Source organism: Numida meleagris, chromosome 7 (genome assembly GCF_002078875.1).
Source record: "Numida meleagris isolate 19003 breed g44 Domestic line chromosome 7, NumMel1.0, whole genome shotgun sequence".
Lineage (NCBI taxonomy): Eukaryota > Metazoa > Chordata > Aves > Galliformes > Numididae > Numida > Numida meleagris.
In genome coordinates, this window is record NC_034415.1 from 25,296,044 (window position 1) to 25,321,681 (window position 25,638).

Below are 25,638 nucleotides of genomic sequence, written 5' to 3' on the forward strand. Positions count from 1 at the left end.
ACCTTGCTGTCGCGTGGGATCCATCGAATTGGGCAGCAATGGCTGTGTACCAGGAACGGCCCCTGGAGGCTGGGGAAACAAGGTGGGGAAGATTAAAAAATCAGCACGTGGCCAGAATGCAAGCCCAGGTGCAAAGATCTGAGTCGAGGCTTTCCAGTTCCCGAGGGGACGGGGGATGCTCAGGATCCAAACACTCTCCTGTCTCATAGAGCTGCATCCCACCTTGCATTGCACTGGATGCCACATCCCTACAACTCCTGGCATTGTTCCTCTTTCCCTTTACAAATACCCCCTAGAAACCGACCCAGACAGCAGTACTTCAGGAGCCCCATGCTGCGTGGGGCAGAGGCGTCCCGGCAGGCCACAACGGCAGCCCAGCAGTGCAGCCAAATCACGCTGCCTGCAGTGATTTATTTGTCCATGATGGGCAATGCTGCGCTTACAAGAGGCTGGCATTTGGGTTCATCCCTGCATGCATGGGGCCCACTCCCATGTTTTCAGATGCAGTTGCTCCCCCTCCCCAAAGCACGGGCTATTTAAAGTTCAAAGGCTGCCTTCCCCACATTGCACTGCGCAGATAAAGGGGGAGAAAGCACAGATACCATCTGCCTTGGGGAAGCAAACTGCAAGCCGTTCTGAAGCAGAGCTGCCTTTTATTTGAATACCACCGTGAAACTAGTCCCCGCCGTGCGAACACAGGCCCCATCCAACCCAGCAGCCAGGCTGACTTTCATCCTCAGTATTTTACATTTTAGAAGATGGTGGCAGGAGGAAGACAAACAAGAGCTGTTGTCGTGGTGAGTATTTAGACTTCTGCTCTCTGACTTGCCTGCCTTCCTATTTATACTTGTCCCACTGGAAGTGACCGTAACGACACCAGGCTCTGGTTATGCATAAAGCTGTGTTTTAGACATGGTGTTTGGGGAAAAAAAAATATTTCTAATTAACCTTACAGTCAAAATCAAAGGTTAGGAGACCTGGAAGCCCTGAACCTCGTTGCTGCACAAAGCCTCTTCAGTCCCTGCTTGCCAGCGTGCTGGACGCATCTGTGCAGTGCGCAGCAGTGTGAAACCACAACTGGTTGGTCTCAGCCCTGTTAGGCAGCAGTTTGGGTAGGACCTAACAAAACAAGCGCTGGGAACAGCAGCAGCTCCGCCTCCCCCAACACCTCCACCAAAACCCAAAGAGCCGCCTGCTGCACCGCGCCGTCCGTCTGTCCGCATCGCTGCCACCTCCTACCCTCCCTGGTCTGGAGGTGTTTTGGAAAACCCAGTGGCTAAAGCTTCCAATCCCGCGACTAACAGCATTCAGAAAGCTGTAACATCCTACTTGCTGGCTGCTCTTCTGCCAGGTATTATAAATTGGATATTAGGAGGAACTTCTTCTCGGAAGGAGGCACTGGCACAGGCTGCCCAGGGAGGTGGGGAGGTCACCGTCCCTGGAGGTGCTCCAGAACTGTGGGGATGTGGCACTGAGGGAGATGGGCAGTGGGCATGGGGGGGTGGGTTGGGGTTGCACTTGGTGATCTCAGAGGTCTCTTCCAGCCTTAATGACTCTACGGTTCTAACCAGTGCTTTTCCTAATAATAAGGGCTATGAAAGAACAACGTTACTTGTAAGAAGCGTTAACAAAGGAAGCTCCCAAGATAATTTTTCCAAAGTTACTTTGCTACTCAAAAGAACTGCATGCTTCCTTTAATTTCACTATAATGAAAAGTAACCCGGGATTAGGTTACTGCCACACAGACCCACACAGCATCCATCGCCTTCAACGATGTCAATGCTTCAAGGCGATGCCACGCATTTCGGCAGCGCGTGGAGTGGGAGCTGGCAAGGACAGCAGCAAACGGCCGCTGGTTAAGCCGAGATAAGAGGATAAACCCGACCCCAAAATTCAGGAGCGACCCGCCCCGCCTGACCCCGCAGCGGCCAGGATTATCTCCATCGCTTTAATTTGCAGGGATCGCAGAGAAAATCCGCCCAGGGTCAGGGAGCAGTACCTGGTTTCCCATCCGGATGGGGGGCCGGGGACCTCCTGCGTAGCGCGGTGACATGAAAGGCTGCAATGACACAGAAGGCAGGTCAGCATCGCGCGGCGGGGGGACAGCTCGTGCCCCACACACGCCGGTTAGACTTTACAGACTTTTTTCTGGAGAAATCCTTCTTTCAAAAAGTTGAGTTGAAAAAGGAAAAAAAGAAAAAGAAAGAAAAAAGAAAAAAAGGGAAAAAAAAGAAAAAAGTGTCCGGAGTCCGTTTATTTAACGTTTTCTGTAGGTTTATCGTCTGAGAGCATTTGACATACTTCGGCAGTGCTATGTGAGGCTGTTACAATTAGCGCACGGGAAACCCTGGGTGTTAGATACTGAGCTTAAATATGTATATATATATAAAAAAAGTGGGAAATAAGCACATACAGACACGCACACAAAAAAAATTCCCCAACGCTAAGTGTTGAAAAAAAAGAAGACTTAAGGTGCTCTTTTACAACTGCTGCTACCAACAGAAGCTTAAAAACCCACATCCAGCTCCACTCCTCAGGCTGCCTGGGGGAGGTAAGCCACTCTGATACCCACGAGTGAGTTCTCAGTTCGCCGTCACCTGCACACCCAGCAAAAACAACCAAGCACTGGGGAGAAAGCGGCACCCCATGGTGGAGCCGGGGGCAGCGGGCTCCCGCTCCCAGCGCGCTTGCAGAGCGCGTCCCGATTCACAGCCCTACCCATCGCTAGTGCCGTTACCTGACTGTGGGGTCCCATCATGCTGTTAGGGTTGTGGGGTGGAGGCTGTGCGTGTGGCGAGGGCTGTGAACCAGGCGGTCCCTGTGAGGTCAGACAGTAGAAGGAGGTTATAGATTAGCACATGAAAGCGCAGAAAGAGCTAAAAAGGATTCACGGGTGGAGCTGTTTTTTGTTGGGAAGGCAGTTCGCCAATTGTTTTTAATGCTTTTTTTTTTTTTTTTTCTCTCCTTTGAGTTGAGTTTCTATTCATTTGTAACTGAACAATGAATAATGATATATGCAAAAAAATAAAAAAATAAAAAAATTCAGAACATCTGTCAAAGTACAGCAGCCACATTACAGTAAACGGTCCAGTAGTTCAACCACGTCTGCAATGATAAACACACAGGGAAACACTTGGCGAGGGCGTGCAACGAGAAAGAAAAATATGCAGGAGAGGGGGTCAGAGAGGCTGGGGGGAAAATACAAAAAAAAACACCAAAAAAACACCCCAAAACAACAACAAAAAAATCATGTTCTCCTCTCTCCACCCACATCCTGACGGCTGGAAACACCTCCCAGGGTTTGCCACCCCAGGGTCCGTGGCGTGCTCAGGTAAAGTGCTACTAAGGACGTCTATGGAAAAAAGGAAAGATTAGTTCCTGTAGGTTTTGAGCACTGCAATGCAGCAGTTGCTGACATTTTGGGGTTGAACGCCCACTTTTTTTTTTTTTTAATATTTCCCTTTAAAGCACAAAATGAAAGTTTGCTTGAAGGAACGGTGAGTTTGGTGCAAGGACGTACTGGCGCATGTTAACATAGGGAAAAAAAAAAGGTATTTTTGAGTCAAAGGACGTGTAATTGGTACAGAAAGAAAATAAGCTCGGTAAGTGCGTTATGCGAAGCGACTGCACACTCCAGGAAAGGCGCAAAGCAGATGTTCTCTACCTGCCTTGTTACTAATTTCAACAAGTGTTCGCCTTCTAGCTGCTGCCAGCAATGGCATGGTTTGTTACCATGAGCAATTTTCTTAATTAACAGACATTAATTAGCCATTTAGCAATTTTGCAAGCATTTGTTTAGCAGCTTTCCTAAACATGAATACCACTGTGATAATGGTACTGATTAGAGGGTCCCCTAATTAACAGTACAGGGAAGGAAAATTGAAATCACATAAATTAAAAAGGGAGGGGAAGTTAATGAAGGCAGGACATATTTGCACCTGCAAATCTTTTGTACCGTGGAAACTTGAGTGCAATGTAAATAAAGTAAGAGGTTTTTTTTTTGTTTTTTTTTTTTTTGCAGACTGTGACATGGGGACATGTAGCCAAACACTGCGACAGGACTCTGGTGGCTGTGGAAATGAAGCCATGCTGTTGGCACCAACGGCTCCGTGGTTTGGCGCTTGGAGCCACAGGGCACCCAGCACTTGGGGCACATGCTACTGGGGATGCTCCTGCCCCGAAGCAGTGTACAACATGGGGTGGTGCGAGTGAGACCGAAGGCCTGCGGCCATTTTGTGTGGCTCCCCCTTCCCATCTCAGGGGGAATGGAGGCTCGGCATGGGACCGCCGCTGGTTGAAGCGGTTTAGGGCACTTCACAACCTCAGGGTGGGGGAGGAGGAAGAGGGGGGTTTTCTTCCTCCACGCAACACGCTGAAGCAACCAGCACATCTGAAGCACTGGCTCCTTCCTGCCCCAGGCCCGGAGAGGCCCCCCGCCTGCGGCTGGGCCCAGTGCTGCCATGCTCCTCCATCTGAAACGTGGGGCCTCTGGATGCAGTTATCTCCCTAAACATTTGCAGATGTTCCCAGGCCCAAGCCTGCCCCTCAGCCTGCCAATGGCTGCCTTTCTCCAGTGGGTTTCCCTCCCTACAAACAGTAGATGATCCTGATGGATCGCAGCACTGGAGACAAATGTTTTGCAGATATGACATGTGGGCTCCAACCAACAGAACAACTCCTTTTTTTTCTTTAAACATGTATTCAGCAGTTATTATGCAGCGCTGATTCAGCCTCACGGACAAGGCTTGGACGGCCGTGTGGGATGGGGCTCCCTCACACTACCTCAAAAGCCCCACAACCAACCCAACACTTAAACCAGTGTAAGAAGAAATTGTTTCCGACAGTGCTAGGTGTTCCAGCCCGCCCACTGACCTCCTCTCTGCTTCATTTTCTTCCCCCCTTTACTACAGGGACCTTAAAGACAAATCTGGACTACCAGATGACAGAGGGCTGCTGCTTTACAACAGGAGATTCCACGCGATCTGATTATTTCCACTCCGCCTTTCATGAGCTCAACTTCTGAAACTTCTTGTAAAATATTAAACATGGAAAATTGCACTAGCGATCATAGTTCTGCATGTGTCAATTTATGTTCCGAGAGTAATTCACCACAAATGGATCATGTTTTATGGGCTACATACTTTCAGCTAATGGTGAAGTTTTTATATTTAAAAACATTCTCAAGTACCTCTGGGGGTGGCAGAACGATGAAGAATGGTAGAAGAAGGCAAAGCATCAGTGCAATGAGATACCAACAATTTAGAGTTAGCAACAGGAAGGCATCCTGCATTTAAACATATCTGCCTCTGACCTACCGGTTTCAACATTAGAAAATACCAAAATAAATGAAATGGATACTAATTAGAGAAGTGCCTGAGTTTACTGGATGGGAACCCAGAGCTTTATTCTTGTAAAATGAGAGGGAAATTTTGTGACATGTAAACAAAAGAATGAAATATCCCTCAGCAAGCCCTAGGGGGAATGCTCCAGGCACCCTGGGAGCTGCCATCCTTGTAGGACCATGACCACCTGCAGTGCTTTGGGACACCCGCTGGCTCCTCCAGCCCCACAGGCTCTCTGGTGCTTCCAGCCCAGACATCCCAGCCCTTAGGGAAGGTTTCAGAGCCCTGCTGTGCCCTCTCTAGGAGGCTGAAGAGCAATAACCAGCTATCTGACATTCTCCTGCCCTGCCAGCTTCGCAACATTTTCTCAGCACCACAGCCCACACAGTCTGAGGGTGCAGGAGGAACTCAATGTGCAACTGGTGCTTTAAGAGCTCGCAGAGCTTCCTGCAACGCCCCCAAGCCCACCACAAAGCCCAAACTCTCAGCTACAACATCAGATGGTTTTTATCATGCAATAGACAGCACCTGAAGCCCACCAGGCTGGACAACAAGCAGGGATAGAGGGTCATCTCCCGCCTGTAGGGCAGAGAGCAGCAATGCCAGAAAGTCATGAGGTGCTGGGTGAAGGCCCAAATCTGCCTTCCTGAGACCGCAACACGGCCAAGCTCAGCAGCAGCTAGGAAGGGAGCCGTGGGCAGGAGACTGCCTCGCCTGCAGCTGGGGCTCCCAAGTGCGGAGTTCTGGTTTGAAGGAATATGTTAAACACAAGCTCTTCAGGAAACAAACCCATGTCAGCCAAAGCCAAGAACAGTCACCTCCATCTGGATGGAGCACCCGAGAGAAAGTTGACTGCAAATCCCACCATATGCTCCAGACATTCGGTACAAAAGCCTCGGGCATCCTGCTAAACTTCCAGAAAAAAAAAAAAAAAAAAAAAAACTTTCTCCAACACTTGCTTTTTCTTCTCTCTCTTGCAAGCCATATTCCTTCAACTCTTGCCTAGAAGAAGCCTTCCCCTACAAAAGCAGCCCCAGTAAAGCTGACAGTGTTAGGTCAGCCCAGCTGCCACCCACGCCAGCGGGGTTTTGCAGCACAGGCAGCAGAATGCTCAGCCATCAGTCCCTTCCCAGGGGAAGCTCCATGGGAAGAGAGCACGGCAAGAGCTGCAAACTAAGGCATGGCAGTGCGGGTCCCTTCCCAACCAGCTGGGAGAGAGGATGCCTCCGGGCTGGAAGACCCCGTCCTCCCTGGCTCCCGAGGCTTCTCTGCATTAGGGGGCAGTGTAGGAACAGCGAGCGGACGGCGCTTTGTTTTGGTGCATCTCGCAGGCTAGCTGCTGATGCATAGCTAACACGGCCACAGACATTGATTTATGTGCAACTTTCCATTTCATCAGAGCCAGCGTTACCGAGCCAGGCAGGGAGCACGCATTTGGGAGAGGAGGCAGGGCCACGGGGGGGGGCGGGGGCTGGGATGAGCAGCCCCCACATCCTACGCCCCTGTTATTTACCACAAGGAAGGTCTTGTACTAATAGCTTGCAATTTTTAATTTTACCTTGTGCATTTCCCTGGCACTCCCCTTCTCCAGTGCTGGAGCAGAGGAGACTGATGCGAGGGATCTGCAAACGCACATCAATTCAGCTTTCAAAACAAAAGCAAAAATGATTTCGATGACCTTTAGGAGGATGAGCGAAGGGTTTGTTTACTCATCTTAAAGGGACAAAGAGAGAGATTTAAATAAAAGCATCTACCCATGCTAGCCACAAACTGGCCCCCCGTTAGTCAGGGCCACGGCCTGATGCCAGGCGCCACAGCCTGCTGGCACCACGCGGTGCCCAGGCATCCAAAGGGCGCCCAGGGCCTCTCCTTTCCTGTCGGGCTTCAGGAGACGCCGAGGGCTGCATTTCCCTTGGCCTTGAGCCTAAAGGTCGCTGCTGAGCTGCAGCACGGGGAAGGCTCTGCCTTTGAGCTGGGCGCTGCAGACAGATTCCTCTCCTCCTGTCTCTGCTTCTCCAAGCTCATGCTTGTGGATTTTTGGGACATCAGCTCCTGAGAGCTGCTTGCCTTGCTTTTTCACTTTGCCACCCACACTCGTGGGGCTGCAGGGGTCCTTGCACCCCGGGGCAGCAGTGCAGGGTTTCTGCAGCCAGCACTGGAACAGGCTGGTTTGCCGCAACTGCCGCCTCAGCTCCTGGCTGGATGCCACCATGATGCCAGGACAGGATCTGTCCCTGCACTAGGACCTCCAGAAGCATGCTGTGCCTGCTGTCCTTAGGCAACCTGAGCCCTCCAGGTCCCTGATGCCTGCAGTATGGTGCAGAAGGGTGCAGATAGCTCTGCACTGCCAGCTCTGCACTGCTGGAGCAGGATGCTGATGCTCCCTGATGCTCACATTCCCTCCAACCTCTATTCTCCCCATGCAGGAGATGGACTGACCAGATGGAGATCTCACCTGGCTCCTGAGGCTGGCACATAAAGGGTCAGGGAGAACCACCGTAACTGCTTCAGTCCTTTGCATCTCCTGTGACCTTTTTGGTTTTGCTCTCTTAAGTTCAGTGCTTTAATTTCCTTCAGAGATAAGAAATTAACCCTGAGCTGCAAACAGCTCGATGCAGAGCCTCCAGCCCATCTCTGCAAGAGCTCGTCTCGAGCACGTCCTGAAGCTGGAACGAGCCAAGCGCCCGCAATAAATCAGACGGGCTTTCATGGAGGTGATGTTCTGCCTGTGTTAAAAGGTGGGATTTTTCTTCTCCCCTCCTCCTCTCTTTCTCCAGGGCTGGGAGGAGAAACCAGATGTTGGAGGGCTTTCAGGAAAGGCAGTCTCTCGAGACGTCACATGCGATCCATATGCATCGGCGCCCGAACCTCCTCCTCCACACCTAAGCCAAGAGCAGCGACCACGCTCCCTCCCTCTCTTCTCAAAGCTCTGGGGGTGGGTAGCAGCTCCATGCACGGTCTGCTGCTATTTCTGTAGGGTTTTCAGGAAGCCCCCAGCAAAGCTCCTAAGAAAGAGGGGCTGCTTTTGAGCCTCCATCCCAAAGGCATGGCGGCTCGGCTCCTGGTCCAGCTGCACCAAGGTGGAAATCTGGGGTGGGTTGTCTGCACTTGGAGCAGACCCTCTGTGCCAAAACACTATGAACAGCCAAAAAGGAAAGCGGGAGGAGGCCTCGGAAGCTGTCAGTGGGAAAATGTCAAGACCCAAGCATGAGCTGGGACATCGCAGCTCCTTTCCTTCACCTTCTCCTCTTGGTGAAATCCAACCCAGGCTTTTGAAGCCGTGCCCTAACTTCTTGCCAATTCTGTAACCCTCGCAGATCTGTGTGAAGTGGGAGCCTGAGAGGACAGTCATCTTTGCAACGGGATGAGATCGGGACTTTTGGAAACACATTTGTTGGAAGTAGCGACTTGGCACTTGAATTGCTGGCAGCAGCTATGACCTGCGAGATAGCATCTTCTGCTTGCTTCATCCCGTGTCACAGAGCGCTGCTACAAGATTACTCTGTTTTAGGGTTACCAATCAATATCGGATACTCTTTATTTTGTCATATGCAAGTTCAGGAAATGGGATCTCTCTAAAAAAAGCAGCAGCCCTCCTTCCCCCTTCTCCGGCTCCACGCACACAAGTTGTGATACCACGCTGATACCGCTGCCATAAATCACAAGCAGTTTATCAAGTTCGCCTGTCTACTGCCCAAGAATTTCCCCCATATACAAATCACAAACCCAGATAAAAAAAGCAGCTTGCCAAAACAAATATCCCTTTCAACTCCTATCCCATTTGTTACACAGACAAGTGCTTATTCCTCAAGAAGGAAGATCTTAAATGCACCATGAGCTTACGCTGCTACGAACCAGTGCGTAACATGACATACAAAGAGATTCCAAAGACATAAAAAAAACCCCCACACTTAAAGCTTCAAAAACTTCTTTTCCAAGCTCCGGTTGGAAACCTTTCCATTAGCATCATTCAGTCATACGTTACCCTGTCTTCAACCCGAGCTCAGCGTGGGAGAAGGAACACACAAGAAAACTTTGGGGACTTTGCTAGGTATTGGCTTACAAGGTGCCTCCATGGCATTCGGGGCCTTGCACTTGGATCAAATCCACTTCTGCCTGCAGCCACAGCCCCCGCCAGCATTTGTTAATGCTTTCAGTGATTGCATTTGGAAAAAATCAAGTGGTTAACCAGAGGGGGAAAAAGTTTCAGGAATCAAAATCCAGAATGTTTTCAATTACGCACGTCTGTTAGGACCAAAGAACAAATACAATCTCAACTCAAACACAAAACAAGCAGCTTTGGAAAAACATCAATTGCAAATATACAGTAACCTCTTCAAGCAAGATAAATTTGCTTTAGGGCCGCAAAACCCAGAACACAAACGTGGAAGGAGAGCGGGGCACTAGGTATTCACAAACAGGTCATCTACATTGGCATAGTGCTTCGCTAGGGTCCCCTTGGGGACAAACGCACGGTGCTGACGGCAAGGCGCGAGCGGCCCCGCGCGCCCCGTGGACGCGGGCGCCGGGAGGAGCGGCAGCCTACCTGGAAGAAACCTGGTGGGATGGGGCCCCCGGGCATCCCGTCGTTCGGGGGAATGTTTCCAAGCACGGGACTCGGGGCGGCAGCTGCGCTCTGCGGGGAACAAAACCAGGACAAACACGTTGGGTTTGAGTCGGAGTTCAGGAGCTATGTTAAGGCTTTTCAATCACTTCTCTTAGCCCACCTCCCCCTGTCCACTCGCTGCTTCACTTCTGTCCCCCAAAGAAGATGCTCCCCATACTACACCAGGGTTTTTTTTGTTATAAAATCACACCCAACCTGTGGCTTGTGCATCCCTGCTGTGAGCCCCAGCACGGGCATGAGCGGCTTTGCCACGAAAAAAGGAAGGGGCCAGCTGCGGGTTACCCAGACAGCCCTGCTTAGCAACTGGATTAATATTTACTTCCTGCCCGCAACGCAGGCCGATGGACAAAGGCGGTGCTCTGGCAGGGGGACCAGCTCCAGTGCTGGCCATGGAACAAAGGGCACCTGCCTGGCACGGCCAGCATGTGGCCATGGTCCCGAGGAAACGTCGGCGCAGTGTAGGTCTGTGCCCAGGGGAAAGGGAGGAAAAAATGGATCTTGCCTAAACATATCTGATGGCAAAATGTCTCTACTGGGTCAGGAATCATCCCAAAGAATAGAATAAACACCTTGACTCTTTTCCCTGAGAGCCGCACCGCTGTTTGCCTCTTGAAAACTGATCCCTCCATTTCTGGGGTGGTTATAAATGAGCTTACGTGATGTTAACCGGGTTTGAGTCTGGCCGATATCATCCCCTCCCCGAAGCTTTGCGATAGACTTCATGGCCAAAGCTATACAACAGAGCGAGCACCTCTTCCTCTGCTCATCCCAGCAGCACCCCAAGGAAATCTCATGGGCGGGAGCATGCTCCACATTATTCTAAATCCAGAGCTCGGGCACCGTGACTCCGCCAGACCCATGTCCCACCAGCTCCATTCGCCCACCAATAACCCAGACAGGATGGACAAAACCACGTGCACCAGCTTCTGAACTGCCCACTCAACACCTGAGAGCTGCAAGTATCCTGCAGGACAGCACAAGCTGGCTCTCCAGACAATGAGCCCGTCTGTAAGAACGGACCCCTGCAGCCATGGGGACCCGTGCCCCCCATCCCACACCCCACCACGGGGCCAGGGGAGCAGGGCATCCCAAGCAGCCTTCCTGCAAAACCAGCAAAGGCCAGATCTGAGTGTTTTTACAGTTAATAAAAAGAAGTCCTGGCAGGAAAAATAAGCCTACCCATTCCAGGCTCTTTTTATACTTCAGACGGCAGCAAAAATAGAAAGAAGAGGGAGTAAACCCATTTCTCCCCCCTTCCATCCCCCCAAGTGGGTCAGCTATAAAAGTAAAACCAAATCTTAATCCAAGGCCATGAACATATTGCAGTTTCTCTGCAAAGCAGATGAATGTTCTTAATGCAAAAATATATAAGACCAAGCCCCCAACTGCAGAGAGCCCATTTGGAATTTCCTTTATTAAACCCTCTATCACGCAAAACGCTGCTCTCCAAAGGCGGCGAGCGGCGCAATAAAGCTGCCAAGGTGATATTTTATGGTTTCAAGAGATTTCCAGCACACCATAATCTCTTGCTGGGGAATCTCCTGCGGCAAGACAGATCCCAAGGAGCAAGGGGACCACGGGGATGCCACTGGCGAGGTGCAGGGTTGGCACGGTGCTACGAGGCCAACAGCGGGCTCAGAACGTGGCCAACAGAACCACCAGGACACCCGGTTTTGGTACAAAGAGTGCCTGGGTCTAATAAAACAGACACAGCTTTTATGCCTTTGTGATGAACTGAAGTATGCTGCACTCCTCCGCCCTCTGCAACAGGGAGCAGGGGGAGGAGGGTGATGCAGCCAAAGAAAATCTTTAAGCAAATGCACATTTTTCCACAAAACCACAGAATATTTTTCCACGATAAACACCCCGAAATCTCACCTATGCATTCGCCGTGTAAACGCGGATTTAACGTGCCTTGCACATGTGGCGCTTGGCAGGGCTCAATAATTAAAAACCCACAAGTGCCCTGAGCATATTGTAGGATGGGAGCCAAATTGGTCAGCCCTTGATGAATGATTTACAAGGCTGCGAAGTGACATTTTATTTCTTTTTATTCCCCTCCCTATCACCACCACTAAGGTAAACACCGAAGCACCTTTTGTCGTGCTGGAGAAGTGCTGGAGGCAATGGGAGCACCAGGAACAAAATGCCTGTACCCAATGCTGTTCTCCCCAAGCCCAAGGGCACACATCCCAAACTCAAGGGTATGCGCCCCAAACCCAAGGGTGCATGCCTCAAACCAAGTGTATGTGCCCAAAACCCAAGGGTGTGCACCCCAAACTCATTGAACCCTTCAGCACCTAATTCCAGAAGAACTTCATACCCACTTGGATTATTTTCACTGCTTTAGCTAAGAAACTCTTTTACAGGCTTCTCCCATTCACCCCCAGAGCTCCGCTCTCTTCCATCAAACTCAATGTCTGCAAGAAAAGGGGCCCTGATGAGCAAAACCAAACCATGGATGCGATGCCTGGAGTGTCCAAGCCCATCCCTACTCCAGGGCTGGGCTTAGTGCTGGCATTTGGCTGGAGAGGGATCGAGCTAATTCACGTCGGCGCAGGGGGCCGGCATGCCTGCACATTTGCATTTTATTAGATGGTAAATTCGCTCCGTGCTGGAAAGAAAACACAGTTCCTAGGGCATGCGTCTATAGATACATGCACACATATATGTATTTCCCACCTACACTGGATTTTTTCCCTTTTTTTGGTGCGATGACAATCTAGATCTCCATGTTTCGCTCCCAAACCTCGGCTCTCGGTTAACACAGCAACTCGGTACGCCAGCAGATGCCGTCTAAGCCTTTAAATCGCGCACTAATTGCACTAATTGAGCTAACAGTCTCTGTTTCGTCTCCCTACCCTGAGTCAACCAGCATCTTCTGGTACTGCTGTAGAGATCCAAGCTGTTGACTGCAGTGTTATTTTGTCAGCCATTAAATGATTCATCAGAGTCATTAATTGATTTATTACTGCTGCCTGCAAGTATAGCTTTGCAAATAAAGAATGATGTAGGTCAGAAGGCAATAGAAATTGGACAAAACAACACAGCCAGGAGCTGGATACTTAAATTATCTGTAGGAGCCCACTCACGGCAGCCCACTGACATCGGGCTACAAGGGGGAAGAAGCAAGGAAAAAGTGCGATGTGCTGTGCAGCCAAACCCAGCACCACATCTGCCGGGATGCGCTGCCGGACCTCACCGCCCTGGGGACACGGTGGTGACGGGGAGGTGACGGCCACCGCTGCTGCCACCAAGCTGGGTGCCTTCCCATGGTGCCTCCCAGCCGCAGGCAGTGCACGGTGCAGTGGGATGCCGGGAGGACGGCTCCGGCCGGGCAGCGCGTACATCTTGTGCGGTGATGTGGGAAGTGGAGGCAGGACACGGCTCTTCCGAAAGCGCAGCGTAATCGCAGGCAGCGCATGAAATTCATGTGTGTTAATGCAGGAATACGAAGCCTCGGGGCAGAAGGCTTTAAATCTTGGTTAGTTTTTTCAGCTAAAATCTATCTGGGATGTAAAAGGGCTATTAAAACAGTCTTATTTTCTTAACCTAATCCTTCGGAAGAAGCCAGGTTATTCAACTCTATTAATTGCATTTAAAAGCGGAAGGGATGGGAGGTGGCACAGCCGCGCCGTGTGCCCTCACTCTCCCATCCCAATGCTCTGAGCTGCTTCGTGCCACCTCGGTGTCGCCGCAGCACGGGGACACCCAGCGACCTGCCACCCCATGCTGGCCCAGCTCCACTCTTCCATGTCAGAGGAGGGATGACAGAACGCGTCCTGTCGGGACAAGGACCAGGGTTTCATTTATTTTCCTGAACACGGAGCTGAGCTCCGTGCTGGGCTCGAGGGCTTGGCAGGAGCGGGTGCTGTGCGAGCCCCTCCCGGCGCCCGCCGGCTGCGGCGGTTTCCTGCCCCCCCGGCAGATTCAACCTGCGATCGGCATCCTCCCTGCGGCACCGCCCAGGCTGACGGCTGTGGGGCTGCTCAGACCTGACGTGGCCTGGGAGCACAGCAGAGCAGAGCAGGACCTGCGGTCAAGGTTTGCAGCAGTGGCCAAGAAGTTAGGATACAGGAGCAACTCACATTTGCAGTCACTCCACTTGCACGCTCGCAGTGTGCCCTGGGTAAGCCCTGGCATGAGCGCAGCCCTCTGGTGCAAGCACGCAGAGGTGGTGAGCACAGAGCTGTGAGCTGGTACCTACCCATCTGTTATTTATTATTTGGTGTGGAGGAAATAAACGAGCGCGCGGGTCAGGACTTAAGCAGGTCGTGTAAACAGGTACTACTGAATTAAATTGGACTCCAGTTAAGCCTTTTCATCTCATTAAAGCTGCCTTCATCTCACACGGCGAGGTTTTAAATTTAATAACAGGACACTCCCACACCTCGCCGTAACCTGATTAACGCCGGGGGACGGCAGCACAACGCCTGCGCCGCGGGGGTGGCTGTCTGCACATCCCCACCTTGGTGTGGCGGCAGCGTCTGAGCTGCCTCGATGCGAAACCAAAAGCAGAAGCACGGCAGGGAGGCCAGGAGGATGCTGCTGGAGGTGGGGGCACCTGGGCATCCTCCCGGGTTCCCAGCTCACGGACACAACCCTACATGGATAGAAGGCACTGGCTCCACGGGCGCCAGCTCTCTGCATTATGCAGCTCTGCTGTTTTGCCACGTCCCGTGTAGGGCTGCTGCCTTGTAACTGTGGATCTGTAACAGGTTGCTGCCTCCTTGGAGGAATGCTTCAAAACTAAGCTGTGAGCAACAGCAAAATAGGTGCTCACATGATTTTCTCAACTTTCCCTTCCCGCATTTCCCAACGCGCTGAGCTCTGCTCCCTGGGACAGCTCCCACCGGTGCACACTCCTGGCACGTGCTGCCAGGGCTGAGCAGCAGCGAGGCCAGGTCTGGCTTAGTTGCACCCAGTGAGCTTGCTGTGATGCCTTGAAACCCATCGCCCAAGAGCACAGGGAAGGGGGGAGCGCACGGGGTGACTGCTGTCCCCGCTCCTCGAAAAAGAGAGAAACAAAACCCTACCCCGTATCTTCACATCTGAAGGCTAAGCTTTAAAAAAGATGCAAGAAAAAAAAAAAAAAGGCAAAACATTCAATGCTGTTCCAAGCTTATACAGTTTTTTTCTTCCCCCTTGTAAAGGATAATCTGAGACAGCAGCTCCAACAGAGCAGCTCCAGCCACAAAACAATAGGATTTTAATCTCTTAAGTAGGCGGCCCCCTTATCCCCGGGAAGGAAACCCCTTCAGTCATTTACAAGTTTGTAAATAAGGATCTTGGTAGCATCTCGCGGACATCTGCTCCGCAATCCTGACAGTGTTACTGCTAACATTTACAAACATCCTTACGCAAACACACATCACTCTCTGCTGATCTTGCTTTATCTAAATATATCCCAAGGAAATAACTTGGCAGGGCTGCAAAATTTCACAGCAACCGAATTAAAGGGGAGAAGGGGAAAAAAAAAAAAAAAAGTGGGGGGGGAGGAAAGGGATAAAAGCACGAGGTGCAGGAGGCTGAACACAGCCAGCCTTGGTTCTGTGTGCATGCAGAAAGGTGATGAAGGGGAACTTCTGGGAAGTTCAGCAGCAGGCTCCTGGCCTTGGTGTGGGCTCACAGAGCCTGCCTACTGCCCCATGGCTTGGCCGGACACCCCGCAATTAGCTGCTGTAAATACGCAGGTCTTAATTACTAGCTATTCTCCTCTAATAATTCCAGCAACAGACATGCCAAGCTCTTTTCCAGCAATCGATACTATCCATTTGAGGGTCCACCTGCCAAAAAAGTTATATAAAATAATTATATAAATTTTTCATTAGATAATGCAATTGCTTCGGACTATTAATCTACCGCCCATCCATCAGCGTGGGGTGCTCGGCTCCTCCGGTGGCCGCACTGCTGCAGGGGGAAGCAATCCGTACTTTCTCCCACATCACACACTTGGTTGCTCCCCCTGGATTTGCTCATGATGCCCTCACATGAGCTTTGCAGATAGCACCCAGACCAATGTTATGGGTTTCTTCTCTGAAAACAAAAGGTAAAAAGCGCCGGCAGCGACTCGACGGAGTTTGCAGCGAACTTGTGCGTCTTGGAGCAGATGGCCCAATGCTCCCCAGATTGAGTTCTCCTATTCGCCTGCCTTTGTAAAGCCAGAATTAAAGGAACACTTTAAGGAAAACCATCTCCAGCTGCTCCCAGCCCAGGGGCAAGCCACGCCAGGATTTGGGTAGAAAGAGCGAGATTCTGGGGCAAGGCTCCTCCAAAGACACGTTTCACCTCTAAGCCCATCAGGACAGGGACCAGATCTTGTTTGTGACGTGCCACGCCGCTCTGACGCTATGTAAACATTAATAAACTGAAAGCATGCCACGCAGCTTTAATTTTCCCTTAAATCAGGAGGCTGTTGGCTTTGGCAGATAGGCTTCTGTTTCACAGCGCCTATACAAATCGCTGCTTCTGTTTTTTCTGCCTTGTTATAGTTTGAAATTGCCAAGTAAATTCTGGAAGGGGTTTTGAGCAAGGCAAGATTTAAATCGGTAATTTAATTGAAAAAGAAAAAAAAAGTAGATAATCCACGGCTTTAGAAAAATGCCACACCGCTGCACCAGGTGCACTTAAGAGCAGAGCTTTAACTTGTCCCAGGGACGTAACCAACGACGAACAGGGACGCTGCCAATCTCTAGGCTAGACAGCACACCACACTGTGCCTCCAGGGCATCCAGCGACAGGAGGGACAGCCACATGAAAGACGGGTGGTACATACTGGAAATCTTGTCAATTTTTTCTTATTTTTGGCACTTTGCATTCCAACCGGCTGATCTTATCCATGACGCCCGGCCACCGCAAGGCAGCTTTAGCTGAACACCAAGGAGAACAGGAGAGGTTGGGTTGGAAGGGCAGCTAACCCTGACCCAAACCCCCTTGCCAGACCCCCGGTTGTGAGGTTTTTTTTTTGTGTGGTTTAGCAGGAAACAACGTCACCTCCACCAAAGCCAGCCACTTCCACGGCTGGGAGGCGGGACGCTCCCCCATCACAAAGCAGGACAGCCCCGCGCACCAACCCGACTTTGTGTATTATCTCCTGCCACGGGGAAAGGGGAAATTAATGCAAATACTATGGACATTCTCCCATTCTTGTCGTGCATTTGAATGCCAAAATATCACATTTGCTTAAGCCTATTTTACTGCTAGCAGCTGGCTGTTATTATTCCCCAACACCAAAGGCAAGGGCGAGAGAGTCGGTCCCGAGCAGGTGAACGCCATCTGCCCGTCCCCGACAAGATGCCCGCTTCGCTAAGACAAAAAGCCGACGGCTCAGCAGTGGTGCTGTGCGGAGCCAAGGGCTGAACTCAGTGGCCCTCGTGGGTTCCCTCCAACCCTCACCAGCAGCACCCCAGAGCATCCCAAAGCCGGGTTTGGGCTGCGCGCCCTTCCCGCTCCTCCAGCACATCCTGCCCCGAGACGCTCCCCTGCAGCAGGACCCCGACAGGGCACATCCCCAACTTTTCCAGGGGAAGCCCACCAAAAGCTGTCTTCAAGCCAAGATGAGCACAGCTGCCCATTTCTGGTTTTTTCCACCATTTTTAACGGCAGTTTGTTTATTACAGTTATTTGTAGGGGCTGCCCCAAAAAATACTGTTTCCCAGGTCCAGTAATTGCTCGAGGCGTTTGAAAATTAATAGAGCAGCTCGAGTGGAGGACAGGAGGAGTAAATCTGACGTAAGCTGCCGTGTAATTCAGCACGGCGTGCGCTCACGGGTGGCTTTCTTCACACCCTGCGGAGCCAGAGGCTAATGGAGCCTGGAGGCCGGTCAGCTCCCCAGCAACAGCACAGAGGGATTTTTCAGGTGAAGCGAAAGCATTTCATTTGCAGAGTGTTTGTAACTATGTTAGGCGTGCTCTGCAGGAGGATACAAGGTACTCAGCCCTGGGACGGGGGCGGAATTCAGCATATAAATCTATGAAGGGAGTGGTGGTACATCCTCATCTGTGTACCAAAGACACACAACGATACTGAGGACAAATAATTACGGTCTTTCCTAGCTGCTCTTAGCCAAGGACAGCTTGTTTTCCACTTCTAAGGGAGGGAAAGAAGAGATGTCACACGCCAGCCGAGCTCCCAGCCCAGCACACCTGATGTAGACTGGGCAACTCCAGAGCTGCCAGGAAGGGGCTCTGATAGAAGTGCCTTTTGTTCATCAGTCACTATCTCTGCTCGCCAAACACTTTGGCGGGATGAAGCTTCAAGCTGCGTTTCCCTTACAGCTTACAAAATGTAATTAGTGCACTTCTAAGAGAAACTCGTCCCTGTCCGAAGGTGGTTAATACAAACTCCTCATTTATGAACTGGGAGCTTTCTGAAGCAGGCACTGGAGGAGGTACTCTATAAAACCAGCATGCAAACCCCTGCCCCTTGACCCAACCATAAACTATTATGTGAGGCAGGAAAACTTAAAGTCTTGGGAGCATAAGAAAAAAATGCACTGCAGGCTTTCAGGCAGCAAAATGGGGAGGAACGATGCAAAAATGCCGGGTATCGCTGCAAGGTCTTATGCAGAGTTAAGAAAACCCTGCTGCAGAGTGGGTGGGCACGGGGTCCATCGGATTAACGGGGACAAGGGGCTGGGGTGATCCTGGCTGCTCCAAGGGACGAGGATGATGGATGGGGTGGTGACGGCGACGGGAGCTGCGCCCACAAGCAAGCAGCTATTTGGTAAGGATGGGGCTCTGGAGGCCACGAGCTGCTGGTGGAAGATTCCTGCTCAGGTTTTAACGCAATTTCAGTGCGCTGCCTGATAGCCATAAGGAAGAGCTGTTCCTCTGCATCACCGTCCTGGGAAAACTTCTGCCAGCAGCGGCGAGGAAGTGACATCAGGGCCGAGGGGCTTTTGTGCGCACAGCCCCCCGCCAAGCTGCACAAAGAGCCAGGAGCTTTCTAAAGGCTCCGTGGCAGGGAAGGGCCTCTCCATCTTCCCCCAGGCTCTGGCTTTTGTATGGCTCTCAGATCCATCAGCTTTGCTCGGAGCCCGGCCTCCTCTGCCTGCAGTGGCTGCAGATTTTACCTCCAGGTGAAAGCGGGGAGAGAGGAGGGAGCAGCGTGCATCGCGTGGTGGGGGCACGGGGAGAGCCGGGAGAAACAACAGAACGCGCTCGGAGGATGGATGGGTGACGGCTTGAAAAAAGTGCATCGCCGAGGAGACGCTGGGGGCTCTGCCAAAAAGAAAAAAGTGTCTTCCCACTTGCAAAACAAGAGTTAATTATAGAAGAAAAAGAAAAAAAAAAAAAAAAGGAAGAGGAAAGCGTTAAAACCATCTGTGCCACAGGGAAGAGGCCGGGGCCGCGTGTGCAGGCGGCAGTGCCGACAGCTGTGCCGGAGCCGCCGGCACCGCAGGGACCGGGAACAGCGCGGGTCCCTTCCCGCACCCGCCCCGTCGGCAGGGCCACGGCACGGCGTCCCCCGGCCCACCTCGCCCCGTGCTAACCGCTGCACAAATATTTACCTAGCTGGTTTTTAAACAAAACCGAAAAGCCAGAGAGTTTAAAGTCCACGTCCCGAACTGCTCCTGTCTCGCTCTCGCCTCGCAGTTGCGTTACCGCCGCCCGCGCTCCTGGCTTTTACAGAAATTCCTAGCAACTGGCTGAAATAGTACTCACAGTTCCTAAAGAAACAAGCCAAGCAATTAAGACCTTGCGTGATGTCGGCAGCCCGGTGCTACTGGATTTTAGAGGAGAGCGACGGCTCCTCCAACATCCTGAGCACACGGCGGGTACCGCGCCAGCAAAGGAAAACCTGCACGATGCTCTCCCCTTTGGGGGAATGACTTTTTGGCAAATGATTCTGCTGGCAGAGGAGATGGAAGGGCCTGTTAGAGCTGGAGAGACGGGCGCGGAGCCACCGCTGCTGTGCCGCGTGGTACTGGGGACAGTGGGGCTGAACGATGCCTGAACATGCAACCAGCTCATTGCAGAGGAGACCTCATGCTGATGAGCTCGTATATAGATTCACCGCAGAAAATAATTAGCCATAATTAAGGGCTTCTGGTTTATGGCTCAAACAATTGTTTAAACAGCAGAGCCCTGTTCAAATTAAGTTCAGGACTTGCCAATAAATATTTCTTTACTGTGTTACAGCTTAGTTTCAAACTCCTGCTCCAAGCAGCCAGCCCTTGCTGCAGAGGGACCAACGCTGCTTTTCCTGTGAGGAAGCACAGAGCCATCGCAGACGTGCGAGCTGCTGGGCTGGACCCAGCACAAACCTGCTGGGGGCAAGAGGGAGGAGAGGAGGAGGACAGCAGGAAAAAACCTGCTGGGGGCTGGAGAAGACACCAGCTGATGAACCACAGTAGAGTATGATGGTTTGGGGTGGGGACCGCAGCAATGGAGCAGTGCTCACCGTTCTGACGGGCATCCGAGATGCTCAGCACCGAATGGCAATGCCTTATCCAAATTCCTTAATAACTGGGAGATGCAAACAGTGAGGAAAGCAGCATGACTCAAACCTACTCTCAGATAGACTGGTATTTTGGCTCAAACAGCAGAAGCAGCAGCTTCAGGCCCCTCCATGCAGTATCCACCATTGCATGTCCCCCCGCTCCCACCCCACCTGCAGCGCTCTCCCTATGGAGAACATATGGCACGTCGCACGCAATTAGAGACATAACGAGCAGAAATAATAAGCAAGTTTGGTTTCTCCTTCACCACGTGCTGCTCTTAGAAAGCTATTGCTCCTCGATCTTCAACACAAAGTCTAAAACATCACACTAGAATGAGTTCTTCAGCACTCATCGATGGGAGCCCCAAACACCGAGCATTTCCTTTACCCTCCCCCCAAAATACCCTACCCTATTCCCAAATTTGCAGCAATGCACTCATTTTTCCTATCATCAGACCAGGGAAGTCAACTCTAACTAGCACTGCCTCTCTTGCACCAGCTCATAGGTTTTGCATTTTGGGAAGACTGGGTAAAACAGAGTTAAATGTGAAGATCAATATTCATATTGAGACAGCTTCTAATAGGTTTCAGTTGGTTAAGTAGCTTTGAGATTTTTGCCTTGAGATGCCACGCTGCAGGCATGGCCGTACACTGTCCAGATGCACTCAGAGGGTAATTTATAGAACTGTGCTCTCTGGAGTAAAGAGCCATTGAGGGAAATATCAGGTTAGTAGGGTAGCAAGGAGAAATCTGGTCTGGGTGAAAACCTGGAAGCTGCTTCGCAAAGCACGAACTGCAAAGTTTGTTTTCCCTTTTTCTACTAAAATCACCTCCATTAACCTTATGTAGATAGGGAGGGACCTGGAGGTGTGCCACAGTCCCCAGGGAGCCAAAGCCACCGCGGTCCTGCAGCCCTGAGCAAGCCAAAGCCACCACTAACTGAAGCCTGAGACATTGGGCAGCCTTACCTCTTTGCACCATAGCCCCTGCAGGAGGTGGCTCTTGGTGCAACTGCTCCTTTGGGAGAAGCTGGGTGGTAGGGATGGATGGAGCACACGGAGTGACTCCAGGGCCAGAGATGCTCTGCCTCGGGTGGGTGAAGCCACAGTGATTTAGCACCTCAGAACAAACATCTACAGAATGCCTGTAAATCTGCCCAGCGAGGATGTTTCCCGAGAGCTGTTTTTAAGATGGATTACCTGAAATCAGGCCAAATTGGTCTCACCAGTTCAGCCCAGCACGGAAGAGCCTGGTACAGGACAGGGGAATACCACGGATGGGGCAACCACTGGCAAGCGGAGATACAGGGATGGCAAAACCACTCTGCAAGGCCGGAGCAAGGCTCGCAGCCAGGGAAGAGAAGAAAGCTCAGAAACCCCTGGAAACTGATCCATGAGTCTACCCTCTTTAGGCCTGGGAGCATCCTCCTGTGTGCTGCTGTGCCCAAGGGGACCACCAGCATCGGTGGCTGGGGCTTGTCGCGAGTGTCATCTAGGAGCGCTATGAGAAGCATATGCAGAAAATGACCGTACCATAAACCAACTCAACTTTATGACATGAACGTTTTAAGACGTAGCAAGAGCCTTTGTACTGTGGACATAACTGCAATATATCAGTTAGCGATCACTTACACCAAGATCTAGCACTCTAGATTTTGCAGCAAAGGCTGACTTAAAGACCCATATCAAATACATTATGATACCACTGCTTCCTGTTACCCATGCTGATGATTCAATTAATTTAAAAACAGCAGTGAAATTTAATTTCTCCATTAACCCTACAGTCCCCAACAACAGTGGACAAGGGAGAGAACAGCAGCCTGCCCAGGTTTGGCTGGGCCTGAGGGAATGGAAGGAAACGCAGATGTGAAATGAGTGAGACATGGGGAAACACCAGGCAGCACGAGGTCCCTTCTAACTCCTTTGCAGGAATAGCAGGAAAGATGGGACAAGGACCCAGCAAAGGACTGTAGAATAGCATCTTTGAAGTGTTTTAGCCAAAAAACGCTTTTGCACAAACAACTCACCCTTCAGCTGCCACTTTCTTTACGCTAGCACAGCTCAAATTAAGCTGGAGAAAAACAAACGTGATACAGAGCGCAAGATGCCCTGGATGTCCATATCCTCCCCACCAGCCTTGACCTGCTGCCCACGGATCGAGCAAAGGACAGCAATAACAGCATGAACACGAGCAAGGCGACTGAGCCACCATGGGATGTGCAGCCTCCTGCCTGCCGCAGAGCCACGGGAGCCTGCCCAGGTCTCGCCTCACAGGCATCGGTAGGGCTAAGGGTTAACGGAGACCATCGGAAGGAGCGTGAACTCAATGAAGGCAAGCTGTTCTTTTGGGGGGGATGGGGGAAAAGGTTGCCCTTTCAATATCTGCATTAATGGTTTCCATAAAGCGACCGCCTTCCGGATGGCCGAGCGCGCGTCCGCCCGCCTCAGTCCCCGGGTCAAGCGGGGCTCACCCGTGCCTTCCTGGGGCCGCAGAGCTCGCTGCGGAGGAACAGGCAGAAGCGACACGGCTGCCTGGCAAGCTTCCCTCCTTGACACGCAGCCGGAGAAGAATAGTCAGCCTAACCAGAGCCCTCCCATCTGCTTTTGTTTTCCAACGTGTGCTTCAGTCCCGGGCTCCGCTAAGCCCCTGAAGTCAGCGGGCATCTGTTCTCCTCCACCCATCGCAATCTGCCAGAGACTGCCACTCTGACAGCCATCAATCACACCGTAATGTGCTGACCACAAGACCCAGTGGGACATAATTTTCAAGTCAAATGCAGCAGTTAGCATAAAATAAAGCACTGCCCTGTTTTTATGATTCTGCAGCTGCAGCTAGGGACTCTGTATGCAACAAAAGTGAGGGGGAAAAAAGGCACAGGAAAATGGCAATTCTACTCTTCTGAGTCATAACAATTATGACGTTGTGATAAGAAACGTTTTCTATGAATTTTTAAGTACCAGTAATCCTGTTTTGCAATTGTCCCCTGGGAACAAGGCGACAGATTGAATGGGGCTGACAGTTATTTCCATCCTGACAAACACGGCTCCGACTCGCCGTCTCCTCCCTCGCCCTCCCTGCGCAATGCTCGGTGCAGAACTTCCCGGCCCCTTTCCAGCACACAGCCTCACGGACCCCCAGGAGCAGCGCTGCGTGGGGGTCTGCTCAGGCAGCCAAAAGGGCCAAGAGGGCCTCGGGGAGCACCAGGCCCAGAGCAGAGGAGGCTGAGGGGAGCCCTCATGGCGGCCGCAGCTCCTCACAGGGAGCAAAGGGGCAGCGCTGAGCTCTGCTCTCTGGGGACAGCGACAGGGCCTGAGGGAACAGCATGGAGCTGTGTCAGGGGAGCTCAGGGACACTGCTCTCAGCCAGAGGGTTCGGGTGGCCCAGTGTGAAGCCGGAAGTTGGGCTGCACGATCCCTTCCAAGTCAGGACATCGTGTGACTCTGTGATGAGCTGCTCTCAGCGCTCTCTTGCATCCACCAGCCCTGCAGAAGCAGAGCTGTCCACCCAGCACAAGCCAGACCCAAAGTCCGTATTTATTTGTACACCCACAAAGCTGCTCTCAGCTGTGCGCATGGGGAGGAACGGAGCGAAGTCCCTTTCGCACAAACGCATGCAACCCTTCCTTCAAAAAAGCTGCAGCTCTGAGTTATGAGGCAAGTCAAACGCTTTGGTCACCCCTGCTCCATCTGAGGCAGCGGCCCTTGCCTGGACCTGGGAAGATCGCCGGCGCCAAGCCAGGGTTGGTGCTCCACGTTTCAGAGTGCTTAAAAACGCAGTCGGCTGCCTTAAAACCCCACAGATTTACCTCACTGACATCGAGATGGACCACAAAAGGACGCAGGAAAAGGCACCTTTTCATTAGAGTACTTTAAAGCGGGAACAAAATCACCTCCTTTGTAAAACGTGCGCCAGCGTCAGAATCAGTGCACGCCAATGACTTTGTTTTGCAGGGAACCAGATAAATAATGGATGATGAAGGAGAGCTGCCTCAGCTCCGCTCTGGGCAGCCCTTCCCCATGCACTCAGCTTGCAGCCCCTGGGGCAGGCACCAGCCCCAGCTCTCACACCCTGACGCAGCAGTGGAGCCTTCTCCAGCAGCAGCCATGAAGAACTCAAAGATACGTCCATAAAAACCCAATAAAAAGGGAAAACTAAGTTTCCCCATCTCTCCCTGCACTCAGACCCGCTGCAGAGCCAGGACAATGGCAACACTCCCCACTCCCCTGCGCAAATAGGGCTGTGCTCCCTGCTCACCTACAAAGGAAGCCTGGGCCTTTAAGCGTTATATAGCCAGAAGACATTAAAAACAGCCTGTCAATTTAGATGCAAATTTATTTTAGATGCGACAGAGGGCTTACAAAAGAAGGTGCACTATATGCTGTTTTCTTCTGCTAACACTATTGTGATGTGGCTCCCAAGTGTATTAGAGCGTATTAGGATGGGTGACTGGGTAGCTCGTGGGATTGGTAATGGGATACTGAGACTTTCACCTCCAGGTCAGCCTCCGGTGCAAATCCAGCCCGGCTCAGCAGCGATGGGAAACCTTCACAGTCCCAAGGCTGCTCAAGTTGGTGGATGTCAGAACGGGGCTGGTGCAGAAGTGTGGCCAGAACCACTACCACCACCAAACCCTGCTTTTCCACCAAGCAGCCCCACGCCCTGTCTCCCTGCTCTCTCTTGCTGCACTCATCCACACTCTACCAGGCAAGTCATCCCTGGTGCTACATCCCTTCTTTCCTGCTTTGTTTCCCTTTGCTTTCCCCCAGCCCAGCACCCACAGAGATGCTGCCTGCAGAGGTGTGGTGCTTCCCTGCCTGTCACCTCTAAGCATTTTGGAAACGAGCAGGGCTGGTAACGAGAACAAAACCTCTCATTTGCTTGGGCTTTGATTACACGGAGGTACGAAGTATATCACAGAAGCTGCCTGACAGGAGTTTTATTTAGGTCTTATTAATCTCACCAAAAACATTCACCGTGCTCTCTGCTTTCAGGCGAGAAAGATGCGGGCGCAGGACACACGGACACACCGCAATGCGCCCGGAACAGAGCCCTGCACAACCCCACTCCCGGGGCAGCACCGAAACCATTTCTGCAGAAAGTTTGGCTCTGGCTGCTCTGGCCAATGGCGGGCGTCTCTTTAATCAATTCAAATCGCATTTTCTGGAGATAAGTGTCACACTCTCAGCTGCCAATAAAAAGCAAGCTGGACAGCAGCAAAAAACCCC

At 51.7% G+C, this 25,638-nt stretch overlaps 1 protein-coding gene across 6 annotated transcripts in view; it reads right to left on the reverse strand.

The window, feature by feature from the left end:
- Positions 1-25,638, reverse strand: part of SSBP3 (single stranded DNA binding protein 3) — a 50,778-nt gene that overhangs the window by 7,675 nt on the left and 17,465 nt on the right. For 2 of the 6 annotated variants that reach the window (XM_021405548.1, XM_021405544.1), the window contains exons 5-7: positions 9,889-9,978; positions 2,000-2,059; positions 3-69 (exon numbers count right to left, since the gene is read on the reverse strand). In XM_021405548.1, the coding sequence (XP_021261223.1) occupies positions 3-69; positions 2,000-2,059; positions 9,889-9,978 (217 nt within the window). Of the gene's footprint in view, positions 1-2; positions 70-1,999; positions 2,060-2,737; positions 2,819-9,888; positions 9,979-25,638 lie in introns of all 6 variants that reach the window. The other 4 variants (XM_021405549.1, XM_021405547.1, XM_021405543.1 and 1 more) reach the window with 3 other exon arrangements.